At 37.9% G+C, this 13,473-nt stretch overlaps 1 protein-coding gene across 1 annotated transcript; it reads right to left on the bottom strand.

The window, feature by feature from the left end:
* Positions 1-164: 164 nt before the first annotated feature.
* LOC106179484 (serine/threonine-protein kinase PLK4) lies at positions 165-13,386 on the bottom strand. Its single transcript, XM_087007479.1, has 19 exons — positions 13,084-13,386; positions 12,484-12,579; positions 12,030-12,125; positions 11,605-11,719; positions 11,127-11,239; positions 10,640-10,728; positions 10,077-10,309; positions 9,808-9,878; positions 9,212-9,477; positions 8,032-8,938; positions 7,591-7,695; positions 7,082-7,218; positions 6,514-6,629; positions 6,064-6,197; positions 2,774-2,865; positions 2,228-2,357; positions 1,063-1,881; positions 773-879; positions 165-490 (listed from the first exon to the last, which is right to left on the bottom strand). The coding sequence occupies exons 1-19, from the start codon at positions 13,099-13,101 to the stop codon at positions 394-396; spliced, it is 3,741 nt and encodes a 1,246-aa protein (XP_086863605.1). The 5' UTR covers positions 13,102-13,386; the 3' UTR covers positions 165-393.
* Positions 13,387-13,473: the final 87 nt, after the last annotated feature.

The following is a 13,473-nucleotide window of genomic DNA, read 5'->3' as shown; positions in this document are numbered from 1 at the left end:
ACGTTTTCAACTGTTTGGTTGATGACTAAAACATATATCCAAATATCTATATATCCACTGCAGAAAGACCAAAATAACTAAGATGGGTATAAAAACTGCATTGCTTTACAACCAATAATCCTGATATGTACAAAAATATACATAGAAATAAGTAATGACTCGAATATCTCGCAAAATATATTTCTCAAAAAAATAAAAGTATCACACAGTTTTCTTTTTATCAACAGACAACATGTTAAAAGGGTTTCTTTATAAATTTTGTGTATTACTTTGCATATTCTTCAGATGAAGCAGGCTTCAATATTCCTTCATCAAAACAACTGCCATGAATAAGTTAAGACATCTATTAAAATAATTGTCTAAGATAATGAATGAATTTAATAGTCTGTTAAACTACGAGTCCCCTGTTGCTGCCAACTTTTCAACCACTGCAGGAAGCTTTTCCAATTTCTTCATCACGTGACTTGGGAGATGGTCTGTCTCTCCATACCTAAAATATGGAAGTACACAGGGCCTAGTTATCTATTCAAGGTGGCAGCATAACCAGCACACCTAACAAATGTGTTTATCTTTCTTCTCTAAGCTTCTTTAAACTTCTACAAAACAAAACAAAAAACCTTAAACTTTCAATATGGCAATCTCTTTTCTTCATTACAAAATTAAATCCCCCCTTTTTGTGTGCCACACACCTCTGCCTTCCTGCTCTCTCTGTATTTGCCCCCCCCCCCCCCCCCCCCCACCACCACCATCACCACTCCTTCCAAGCACTTACCTTGACACTTTTCCAGCCTGATCCACATATTTGATGGCAGTCTGTGAAGAGCTGACACACACCTGTGTCCCATCATTGAACTGCACCCACACTGAGCCATCACAGTGCTGGAAAGAATCACAATCAACATTCTAAATGGAGGGCCTCTATTGCAAATGGACATAAACTCTACTGTTTAAATCAAAAATTATTGTGCTATGTGAAGAAGATAAATTTATTAATCTTATAAAATTATTTAATGATCTTTTCTCATGTTATAAAATCCATAAATAAGAGTGTTTCAGTCTCACCTGTGATGCCCAGCCCACATCTGGCACAAACATCCTCTTTAACACTCTCGCTGATGGTGAGGTCACCTCAGGTGATTGTGTCACCCGTTTCTGAGACTTCTGCCGATCTCTAGTGTGACTGGCAGGGGAGGATTGATTGGAGTGGTGACGTTTTGCACTGCTACTCCGTGTTGGTTCACTAGGGTAAGGCTCTGCAGTACTTCCAGCTGTTGGTGTGTTGTGTCTGTGGCTCCTGCCTTCCCCTGGGAGATCTCTTCCTGAATGTGGAGGTCTTTCATCTGAAATAATATTACCATCTGACCTCTTGTGCATAGATGTGCTTTGGCCTGTATTTTTCAATTTTTCCTTCTCCCAGTCTTGTATTCTGTCACTGCTATTACCATTTTTCACATGCAAACCCCTCTGGTGTGACCTTGTAGTCCTTCCAGTATGTTCAGCACCACGTCTAGGTCCTACTCTTCCAGTATTATCGTGATGCTCCATGTTTTCCTTCTGTGATAAGTTACACGGAGTTTTGCTGTAGACCTCTTCCTCTATTGACTGTGTTCTTTTCTGAGATTCTTTCTCATGTAAACTTTTATTTTTCCTGCCTCTATCATGTAGTGCTACTCTAGCCTGACTGTCAATAGGATGTTCCTGGTTTTTTTGCACACCTAGGTCTCGTTCTGCACCATGAGCCTGTCTCTTGTTATCTGAGTTCTGAGATATGAACAGTTGTCCCTTTGCTCCAGCGAGTGTGTTATGAACGTCTTTGGTCGCCCGTGGTTCCTGAACTCTGGTCACATGACTGCTCATCACCGTCCCATCAAATGACAGCATCTGATACATTATTTAAAATACATGATAAATTAGAGGCTTGGTGGAAGTTTTATAAAAACATCAATGTTCTGTACTTGTATTAAACTTTCAAGTCAAATTCAAATGACAGCAGTCCCTGATCTTATCAATCAAGCAACAAAATTAGACATTTGACTGTAAATAATGTTCAGAGACGTTAATTATAACATGTTAGTTCTGTACCTATTGAAATTTAAATACATACAACAAGACAATTCATCATAAAGTTTAACAAATTAAGGCAACCAAAGGGTTTAATTGATTCGCAAAATCAGACACAAGATGCAAAACATTCTGAATCTTTTAAAATATCAGGATTAAAACTTACAGTTGGTGCTGGTACTGCCACTGGGGAGCCCTCAGTCTGCTGCAGGAAACCCCTGTTGTTCTTCTTCTCACCAGATGGCACTTGCTTCCCATCAGAACTACTGCCTGTTGTACTGGGCATTGTGGGCCGCCTGAATGAATACAATCAAAGCAACTTTTTTTAGTTTTTTTTCTGATGCATATCTGTTCCATCAATGCCTTGAACTATAGGACATTCAACTTAAGTACACAATGCACATTATACCTTCATAGAGCAAAAATTATTTTGAAATTCCTTGAAATTTCAAGCAGTTTCCCAGCTATGAGTATGTTCTATCCAAAACTGGAGAAAACCTCTAAAATTCATAAACCTTTTTTGTTATTGCCTATAATGTACACCCACCGATTTGCTAATTTTAATTGAGTCGTCTGCAGAAAACTTGCATTCCTCTGTCAAAGTACCAAATATCTAAAGGTCTGGTAGTATCAGCAAAGAAGCAGTACACTAGAATAACGTAATTGTTCAAATGTTTATTACTTAATCTTTATTTTAAGCAATGCATATTACCTGCCAACAATGACTGGGAAGTAGTGGCCTATCCCTGCCTTTTGTTCAGCGATGGACAAAGCAGCCTCCAGGTCCAAACAGTGCTGACGCAGCTGAAACAGATATTTAATAACAATTAGTTAGTTTTGGCAACTGCCAGCATGACATTTCTGCTGTAAGAGAAATAAATGGCATTATATTGTAATTATGAGCAAAAACAGTTTTGCATATTAATATATCATTCAGGCATATAGTTTTAGTATGTTCATATCTAAAGAACAACTCATATTATCCAAGTCCATTTGCCTTTTCTGCATATTAATTGAAACAAATTCAAAATATTTTTTAGAAATCATTCATTCTTTTTAAAATCGAGAATTAACTTCTAGTGGAACCACACTATATACAGTTTCAACTTAGTTATTATTATTATAATCAGTGTATGAAATTCAAGGAAATTACTAGCCAGACCGCCGGGCAGGTAACTCTGAAAAGTTACCAGCCCGGCCATGTAGTTACCTGCCCTAGTTATGATAACCCCTAGAGTTAAGAGAGGTATGCTGAGGGGGTCTAGAATGCATTCTTGGGAGAGTAATTTGGAAATGAAAGGGCAATATCATGCCTTATGCATGGACATTTAGAAATTGGTTGGAATTTCTACTGAATGATACTTGTCAGTGTTGGATTTAGAGGGGGGTCAGGGGGGTCCTGACGCCCCCCTTTTAATTTCTGCAAAAAAACTCACCTCTTGAAATAAGACTTTCACTAGTTGAATCATAGTTCTAAACCATACCAAATGGCACCATTCACCATCTAAAATACCAAAAATTTTCAGGGCCCTTTAGCGGGCGGGGGAGGGCGGGGGGGTAGTCAATCATGGGCGTAACTAGGCATACGCACGGATGCACTGTGCGTACAATTTTTGGCCAACCATGATACTATTTTATATAAATTTAGTGTAATTTTCACGGAATATAAAAGAAAATCCTATGCTTATTAAAGTCACCTGTACTAGTATGTACAAATCCTCTGTATCAATTGTATAGGCACAATTGTTCTGACTCCCCCCCCCCCCCCCCCCCCCCCCCCCCCCGGCTTGCATACTTTTATTGAACTGAGGTTAACAATACATGTAACTTTAACAAGTCCTATCTAACTGGAACTTCCTTTACCTCTTAATTGGAGGGTTCAGTGGCCCTCAACTTTCCTGTAGCCTCTTTCTTTCGCTGGCGATATTTATCTCAGGTAAAAATCTACCTGAGTGTTATTTTCAAAGAGCAGCTCCCGAAACCCTGGGGGCACTAGATAAAATCTGGACACCAGGTTTAATAAGGAGCTAGAGAAACAAAGGAAGATTTTTTCCTGCAAAGCTTCAAAGAGTTTTGACACGGACTTGACGCAGCTTACCCCTCCAAACTAACAGGGTGACATGGGCAATTTTTACAAACAAATAATTAAACTTAGATGTATCAGAGCTCTGTCGTGTCGTACAATTGGTTGTTTTTGGGAGCCATGCATCCACATGTAAGGTGAATGAAACCGTATGTTAGTTCAACTCAGAGGCGGATCCAGGTTTATTCGAAGGGGGTTCCACGTATGCGAAGCTAGCCTCCTTTTAAATAAATATACCGTTCTGGGTAATAAGAATATTGAAACTTTTTTAATTGCGAGAATATTTCTGACTTAATGATGATTTTATTATAAATGGAAATTAAGCTGCGATGTGTGGTACATATGCTGTGATTACGCTGTCCTTCATCTGTTGCGTTAGTCTACATTTTGCAGGGAATTTTAAAAATCTGTGCGTACAATTTTTAAAGGTCTGGTTACGCCCCTGTCAATTCAGTTTATGTTCACCTTGCAGGCTGTCTCATTTCTTCTTCAATAATTCATTTATAACTATTATTCCGATTTCATGATATCATTTGATCATAATTTTTGCTTTTCTGTGTAGCAACAAGTATGACCAAATATATATATTGTTGTCAAATAAATCGATCTCTGTGCTGACAATAAAGAAGAAAGAATTCAGCATGAGGGTCCCTTTGAATATCGCTTTTAAGCTTTAAAAAGCGGTCGGGAACGGTCCTGCACGCTAATCGCCCATAGACAGTCCTGCAGGGCCCCGTATCTCGAAAGCATTGCTTATTGAGAATAGCTATATATATATATCACATAGAGGCTACAATATATTACATGGGGCGAGTATGGGCGAGTTATTGGATCGAGATGCTTGCGCTCGGTCGCAATGCGTGATACTTTCGAGTTACGGTTTTACAAAAAATGTTGCCGCTCGACTAATTGCAAATTGAAGTCACCTTAATTTCCATGGGTCCCAATTTGTTCTCTTTCGATTGGTTCTGTCGTAATCTTTGTTATTTTTATTTCTTTCCTCAATTGTTTTTCTTTTGTGAACTTCTCTATCGGACTTGATAGAATTTTTTTCATTTTTGACAGCCCGAGATGAAAGCACGTGGGAAAAGAACTACATCTGACGCACGGCGTAAACTCGTACGTTCACTCATAATTTTGGGATTCAAAGTTTTGTAAAATTCTCCTTTAATTTGCCTCCGTTGCCTTTATTACTGTTGATTATAAGCACTTCATGTACCTATAAGTCTATTTAATCAATATCGTAACTTTTTATACTTTCACATTTTTATTACTCTCAACCTACAAATTGCTACTCGCGGTATCTCCTCTACACAAAACAATGACGTAACGTTATCTGCTGTGCACCGAAGCTGGTTAAGAACAATGTGCCTCGTTTCAAATTGTCTTTCAACTTCATATCACACAGACGGAACTTCGAAAACGAGGCCACTGAGAGGGAGACTGTTGGTTACATTTCGAAACGAGCGTTCGATTGCAAGCTATGGTTAGTTCTTTGCTTCTGTGAAAGTGGGTGAAAACAGTGAGTTTATTTTGCTGAAATCGCTTGTGAACATAGACAAAATAAAAGGTGAAAATAGGCTGTAAATTAGCCAGCCCGTCGGGCGGGTAATTTGCAAATCTTACCCGCCCGGCCTGAAAGTTACCAGCCTCGGGCTGGCGGGCAGGCGGCCATTTCATACACTGTTATAATGCTAGTGGTAATTCTCACTACTATACAACGTTCTCAGGCCCATAACCAGCAATTTGAGAAGGGGGTTCTTTTTCTGAAAAAGTGGACCTTTTTCTATGAAACTTCCATGTACCTAGATAAAATTTTACTCAGAGGGGGACCTTTTTCCATCAAAAAGGGGGGTTCTTTCGCACCCCCCCCCAAACCCCCCTGGCTATGGGCCTGGTTCTCCAGCTGGGCATTTTACCTGTTTAACATTCTCCCACAGTTTCTGGGCATCAGCAGAGAGGTGGTGGACTCCAGATTCCGTCCCCAGGGTGATGGTAGTGCCATCCTGCTCAATTATCCTTGCACCCTGGGGATTGCAGTTTACTTTGGCACCTTGGAAACAAAATACAGCACCGTTTTGAAATTTAGTTCACCTATGCCACCAGGGCGGTATCTCCTGCAGCGAACCTGACGCCACAAGGAAGAATCCTTCATCCTTTTTCATTCACAATTTAAAAGCTACTCGGCAACAGAGACGGAACAACTTAAAAATAAACACTTGCCTCACATAATAACTTTTTTCAATACTTTCCCACATTCTATTTTACATTGTTGAAAAACATTTTGATGTCTTGCCTATAATTTATCTGTACTTATTTCACATAATTAAACTAGAACATTTCTTATACAATATGATCTTCCTACTCACCATCAGCAAACACCACCTCGAAGTCAGCACTGGGGGAGTTCTCCATCAGCATACACTTGGCTTTGGTGGTATACATAGTCACCTTGGGGGTTTTAGAGCGCACCAATTTGACAAACCTAAAAAAATGATAAATTTATATGTTAACCAATGTTCTGCAGTTCATATCTATAGTATCTAGCAGAAGGAAAATAAACACTGAAATTGGAGATAAACAAGATTAATAACTATGACAATTAAGTTAACATGTTCACGTGCTATTTATGGTGTCAAGTGCTAATCTGTTCCTCTTGATACAAAAGCAAAAACAAACAAAAAGAGTGTATGTACACAAGGAAGTGCTTTGGCTTGATAAAAGATAAAACTCTAGAATTCCACCAGTATCCAAACAATTTGATAAAAATCCAACAATTTTCTAGTACATGTAAAAGTGTTTTGGCCTGTTAGAAAGAAAAAGTGCGCAAACTTTTCAAAGCATTTCATTTAAAATCCTGCAACTTTCTATACTTCTAAATTCCCATCTAGGAAGCAATTCAAAGAGTTTAAGTGGTCATGATTTTGTTCCCCCTACCTGGCAGCATACTGGTATTTCTTCCAATATTTGCTGGGGAGGTCATGGTAGGTGTAGACACAGGCAGTATCACCTGGCGGAGTGGGGGGACGGTCCTGGACAGGCTGGTGGGGAATCTTGGGCTGATACACTATGATCTAACAAATATATACAACAATCTTACAAATACTTAAGTATGTATATGTATATGCATAGGTTTGATTTTAATCAAAGAGAATAATTCCACTTAATTCCCGTTTTAATTCTTAACATAAATATTTATCTTAAATACTGACTTGATTCATATTGAGGAAAAAAAAAACAAAAAACAACCTATGAAAAATATGTTTACAGTGAAAGCAGTTAAACAAACTCATCACATCTTTTTCATTGTGTGTAAAAACGGTCAGTGAGCCATTTCAACTTCACATGGCCAAGACAGAAAGAAATAGATAAAGAGTTCCACCAACACATCATCTCCCCTGAAGGATCCTACCATTCATCAACAGTTCATTTTGTTATCTGCTCACCTTTCTCCCATCTGCAGATATCTTACAGACCTCCACAACTCTGTCTTGGTTGTCTTTGCTCTTGAAGAACTCCAGACACACTTCCCCATCTTCCAGAATATTCATCTACAGTCAAAATATGATATTATTTGTAAGTTTTTCTCTTTATCCAAATAATTTTTTTATGTCAGATAAAAAAAATTATAAAGATCACCAAAGAATTATGTGATCAAAGAGCTAAATAACATGATGAAAAAGCAATTTTCTTAAAAAATATATGAAATTTAAAATGTATACTTTACTAATTTTGCTTGAGGATAGGAGGTTAAATGTAATTTTACTGATCAGAAGTTGCACTTAAATTGTAAATGAATATGATATTATTTCAGCACAAACAACAAGATGGCATAAATATCATTATATTGTATTCTTATCTAGCACGTCAACTCCAGGCCAGCTTACCACAGCATTCCTGGTCTTCTGCCTGATAGGTCTCAGTCTGAGAGAGTTCAGAGGAGAGGCCAGGTCCCTCAGTCTCCGGCCATCTTTACTGACCACCTCTGTTCCTGTAGTGACCAGGTCATTCTTACCCCTGGCCTGGGCATTGTCCACTCCATCAATAGCCTGCTGACCACTGCTAACTGATTTCATATCTACATCTTTGTCTTGTTTCAACCAGTTTCCTGTGGTTGTTCCTTCAAAGTGACTCCTGTTCTGTCCTTTCCCAAAGTCCTGGTCTTGAAGTTCATCTTTAGATTCCAACCTGTTTATATGACAAACACTGTTCATAGATTTCCCCCTTTCTGATGGGAAGACCATTAATTCTTCCTCCCCTGCCTGACTATTTACTCTGTGATGATGGTGGTAGTTGCAGTGGTGACTTGCCGTGGGTGGCTTCCCTGTCAACTGCTGCTGAGTCATGGAGCTGTGGCCTCTGCGTTCAGCTTCTATGAAGCCTGGTCTCTCAAAGTTCTGCTTCCTCTCAGGAAATCTTGGAAGTTCAGGGTGTGGATTTTCGTCAACTTGACGACCATGTTGAGATGGGTCGTTATTATAGTTATTATCACCATGGTAACTACGGAGCTTAGCACCATGGTAACCAGGACCATCTTCTACATCATTAAACCCCCTTACAGATTGTTGCTGGCTGAATTTGTGTTCTTGGTTTTCAGCACCCCTGAGGTAATGAGAAAGTTTAGACTGGAAATCTGTGCCTTTATTTGAGTTCAAATTAACAGCTTGATGACTGGAGAAAGTGGGGTTTGAGATGGTGGACAACATGGCGGAGTTGTGGGAGCTGCTGGGATACCTGGTCTCTGCTGATGTGCTCATGGTTTTTTCTGGAATCTTCTGCACCCTTTCATTTGGACTGAAATGATTCAATAATTTTTTTATCACACAAACTACATGTTCAATGCACTTCACTTGCATTTATGCCAGGGTATAATATTCAGTTATCCAATATTGTTATTTGAGAATAAATAATTTCAGGGAAAAGAAATAATCAGTACACGTACCAAAATTAATAAAACAGACAAGTTGTATGTCAGGTTGCTCATGTCAGATTACAAAATTTTTACTTCTGTTTTTGTCCTTGCTGACGATTCTAATAACTATCACCACTGACAGCAGTCAAACTCACCTGCTTCTTAGTCTAACAGGTGGGGAGGGTGGGTGTGTGGGGTGGTGCCCAGTCACCCCATTATTTCCTCTCCATGACCACCCCGAGTCCTGGGCACTCCCTCCCTCCTCTTCCTCAGCAGTGGAGGTGAGAGGGCCCAGGCTGGGGGAGGGGTAGGCCCTGGTGGGGCGCAGACGTGAGGCGGAGGTGTAGCGAGTGTTACTGGTGTTGGTGGACATGGTGTTCATTGTGTCGTGACCACTGTCCATTGAGGCTTCATTGGTCAGCTGAAAGATGAGGCCAAATGGGGACAAGAAGTAAACAGCTAGATCCCTTGCAGCAGTACCACATGCAGTTTCTCTGTTCATCTTTTAATGCACAATCATGGTGTATTTTCTGGTACATAGGTAATATTTTCCTACTTAATTCATTAGCATGGCTTTATCCAATGGCTAGAAGATAACTTCGAATGTTTAAGTCTGATCATTTAAGCAATCAATACACAGTGTGACTTGCTAGTGTGTGTCTTTGTATCATTTCTTATTTCCAATGTATAAATTTCCAGTAATTTCACAAATTAGCAGTACTTTCTAAAATCTCTATAAAAGTCCTCTTACCATGTTATGATGCACTCTAGATTTATACTCCCTCAGTGATGTGTTGGTAAGAAAGGGGTGCTCCAAAATATCTACAGAGGGGAAAAGAAAGAAGAGACAATCATCAAAGTATTAATTTCTGAAATTTGCAATTAATTTTTTCTTTTATCTTTTGTTGGAAATTCAGACAAACACTTACCTAGTCTACTTTAAAAACTGCATTGAGCTTACAAGCAAAACATGTAGAAGAGTGTGTGCCCTGAATAAAGGCATAGCTGATACCCTCTCACCATGAAGACCAATCCTCTCCTTGGGGTTTTTCTTCAGCAGTGATTTGATAAGATCCTTCGCCTCCAATGACAAGTGGTCGGGCATGTCAAACTCGGCTGATATCACCCTGTTCAGTGTAGTGCGCACAGCCTGGGTATCAAAAGGAGGCTTGCCCACCAGGAAGGTGTACAACATACAGCCCAGGGACCACACATCTGCTTCCAGCCCATGGGCTCCACGCATAGCTATCTCGCTGAATATATCATATTATAATTGTTTCTGAATACTGTGAACTATGACCATTGTTATTAGACTGTGCTTTGTATGAAAAAAGGTGAAAAAGAAAAAAAAAAGAAAAAAATCAAAAGAATATTTTTTCTGTGCACAAAATTAACCAACATACAAACTTATTGTCATAAAAGAAATCAAAACTGCCATGTTTAGTATATTATTTTCCTTAGTCAATCAGCTGATATCATTTCTCATTTCTTTATGACTCATCAAAGAACAATACTTTATACTAAAATAGATATTTTGGTAAGTAATTATCATTCTGGATATCAAATAACACTGCCATCCTTACGGTGAGATATAGTTCGGTGTTCCACACATAGTGAAGTGCTTCTCATCAGGCACACTCAGCTGGGTAGCCAGACCAAAGTCAGCTATTTTCTGAAAAAGATATATGGTTTAATAACAATGATAATAGTTTATTTTACTGTATATGAGTCCTTCAGCCCAATAACAATCATTAGTTCACTTCATTCTGAATACAGTTAATTGATAAACTTTCCTGCTTTATTTCCAATACTGATTTCAAGTTTCAAGTTTCCTAAATCATCCAGGAAAAAAATTGAACTGATGCAACAACTAAGGTTAAGATAATATTTGAACTGATGCAACAACTCAGGTTAAGATAATATCTGAACTGATGCAATAACTTAGGGTAAAATAATATATAAATATGTATACACTGTGCATTTATTTCTCACTGTGTTCAGTAAATATCTAATGACTATATCCATCAACTTCTACATAAGTTAATAATTGTTGACCACAGCAGCACATACCACGTCCATATCCTTGGTCAGAAGAAGGTTGGCCAGGGTCAGATCTCTGTGGAGAATACCATGAGAGTGAAGATATAACATACCCTGGACTATCTGACGCAGGAACACACGAGCTGGAATGGGACAGACGATTGCAATCAACATATGTAATGTAAGCTGATATACAATGAACTTGCAACATGGAAACTGTGTTGACTTGTCAGGAAACAATTTTTTGTGTTCTGATTTTAATTGTACACTGATCAAAGGGCAGTAACTTTAAAATTCCAAAACTAATTTACTATTTTTGAACTCAAGAATCTGATTATTGTATGCACAATTCAATTGTATTTTTTACAAGTGGGGCACTGTCTACAAGTATCAACATTTCCTAAAATTTTGTGTTGTACTTTATAATTTTAGTGCTGTTAGAAAGTAAAATGATCCTACATATGTAGGAAGCTGCAGAACAACAAATAAGATGAAAGGGAACACCTACCCTCCTGTTCAGAAAGTACCTTGCAGTTAGTTTTGAGGTACCTGTACAGCTCCCCATTATGACACATCTCCAGGACAAGATACACATAGTTGCTGTCTTCAAAATAATTGTACAGCTGGAAATACAGTTAATTCTTTAAAGCAATAAGCATATCTTTACATTTTAACTTCTTGGTGTGGTGTTTATTTTGAACATTCATAAACAAATGAACAAACCTACATGTAAAGCAACAACTTTTAAATTTGAAAATGTTTCATTTTTAATGTGACAATTTGCTTTTGTCCCTTTTTCCTATTATATAACCATTCAATTGAAAGTAAAATAAAAATTACAGGTTTCATAACAATCCACACAAATTTTAGATATCTTTTTTGTAAAGTTCTCTTATCCTTTTTACTTAATTTAACCTCTGCACTGGTCATTACCTCCAGGATGGCTGGGTGTTTTAATCTGGAGTGGATCTCAACCTCCTTCCTCACCCGTGCCACCATCCCTGCAGCCTGCATTAATTTCTTGTCAATCTGGGAAAAGAAATTCAAAATTCACTGTAACCTTTAGAGATAAGTTGCACTGGCAAATAAATAAAATTATAATAAATAAATAAATAAATAAATTAAAAAGGATAAAAAATATAAGATCAGAATCAAGTCAAACATTTATATAGAAGTTTCAAATGTGCTGTCACTGGATGTGACCCTTGTCTTACATGGCAAAATTTGTACAACTTTGATCATGAAAATGGAATAAAAACACATTTATTTAATAAAATAAGTTAGTTTAAAACAGCAAGGATCCTTTTTTAATGTAAGCCTTTTCAAAAACCTATTCAAAAGCTATGATATATCATACAAAATTTGTTTTTAATGTTATGGAGCTCACCATTTTGATAGCCACCTCCTGTCCTGTGGTGAGTGCTCTAGCTCTGTACACACAAGCAAAAGCCCCCTTGCCCAGGAGGTTGAGCACTTGGTAATCCTGGATGAAATGTAAATTATTTTATATACAGAACCTATTTGGCTTCAAAGAAGTGGGCGAGTTGATGTAGAGGGGTTGATAAAAAATTCAGTGCTCCCGCATCATGGTGCCCATCTGGACATCATTTCATCCTACTTAAAAACCTTTGCTTTCGTGTGTTAGCACATCGTACCTATCACAAACCTTAGATAATTCATCCCATATTTCGTGCTAGTAGCACTAGTAGTAGTGAAGGCAAATGACATAAACGATAAACAGCAGGCGTTTGCAACACAGTATTTTTCTCGTTCACTTTATCTTTTGAATCAAGAATATTTCATTTTTACAAACACTTTAATTTAAGTAACAGAAATCTAAGACTTCAAAACTGGAAATATTGGGATTGATAAAATCTCACTTGATAAACATTCCCAAGTTTGAAGTTCTTGATTAAATTCAATCAAGACGCTCGTGTTTGAAAGGATCAGATTTGGTTCGGTAGATTTAAAGATTAAAAATACCTACCTCTATACTTTCTCCCATATTTCCAACGTATCAAATAAAAATCATAACTTTATGCAGTACAAATGTAATCATAAATAAATGTAACTCAGCTAGTCGCCATGTTCAAAAACAAGACGTATGCCTCGCTTTCATAACGAGTCAGCGTAGTATAAGTGTCTTGTTAGCTGCTGTCTTATTGGTTGAAAGCACTGTGTGGCAACTTGATGTGTTATCGAATGTTCCTTTCATAATCTAATTCTCCCTCTATTTGTGATCTGGAACTATGAATCAAAGTCATGACCATATGCCTTTGCAAGTTCTAGTCGGGTGAATGATATTAAGGGAAAAAACTGTCATATTAATCTGAAGAACATTACAATTTTCTGACCAATGAAAAATCAAATAACAACA

Source organism: Lingula anatina, chromosome 3 (assembly GCF_051362555.1).
Source record: "Lingula anatina isolate TDL-2025a chromosome 3, LinAna3.0, whole genome shotgun sequence".
Taxonomy (NCBI): Eukaryota; Metazoa; Brachiopoda; class Lingulata; order Lingulida; family Lingulidae; genus Lingula; species Lingula anatina.
The sequence above is the reverse complement of the archived record's forward strand: the minus strand, read 5'-3'. Positions and strand labels throughout refer to the sequence as shown.

What these genes read in the sequence shown, in the direction of transcription:
- LOC106179484 (XM_087007479.1), bottom strand. An exon ending in TGACCAAGGATATGGACGTG is followed by an intron (nt 10,729 to 11,126) that starts GTATGTGCTGCT and finishes TATCTTTTTCAG; the next exon opens with AAAATAGCTGACTTTGGTCT. An exon ending in CTAGAGTGCATCATAACATG is followed by an intron (nt 9,478 to 9,807) that starts GTAAGAGGACTT and finishes CTCATCTTTCAG; the next exon opens with CTGACCAATGAAGCCTCAAT.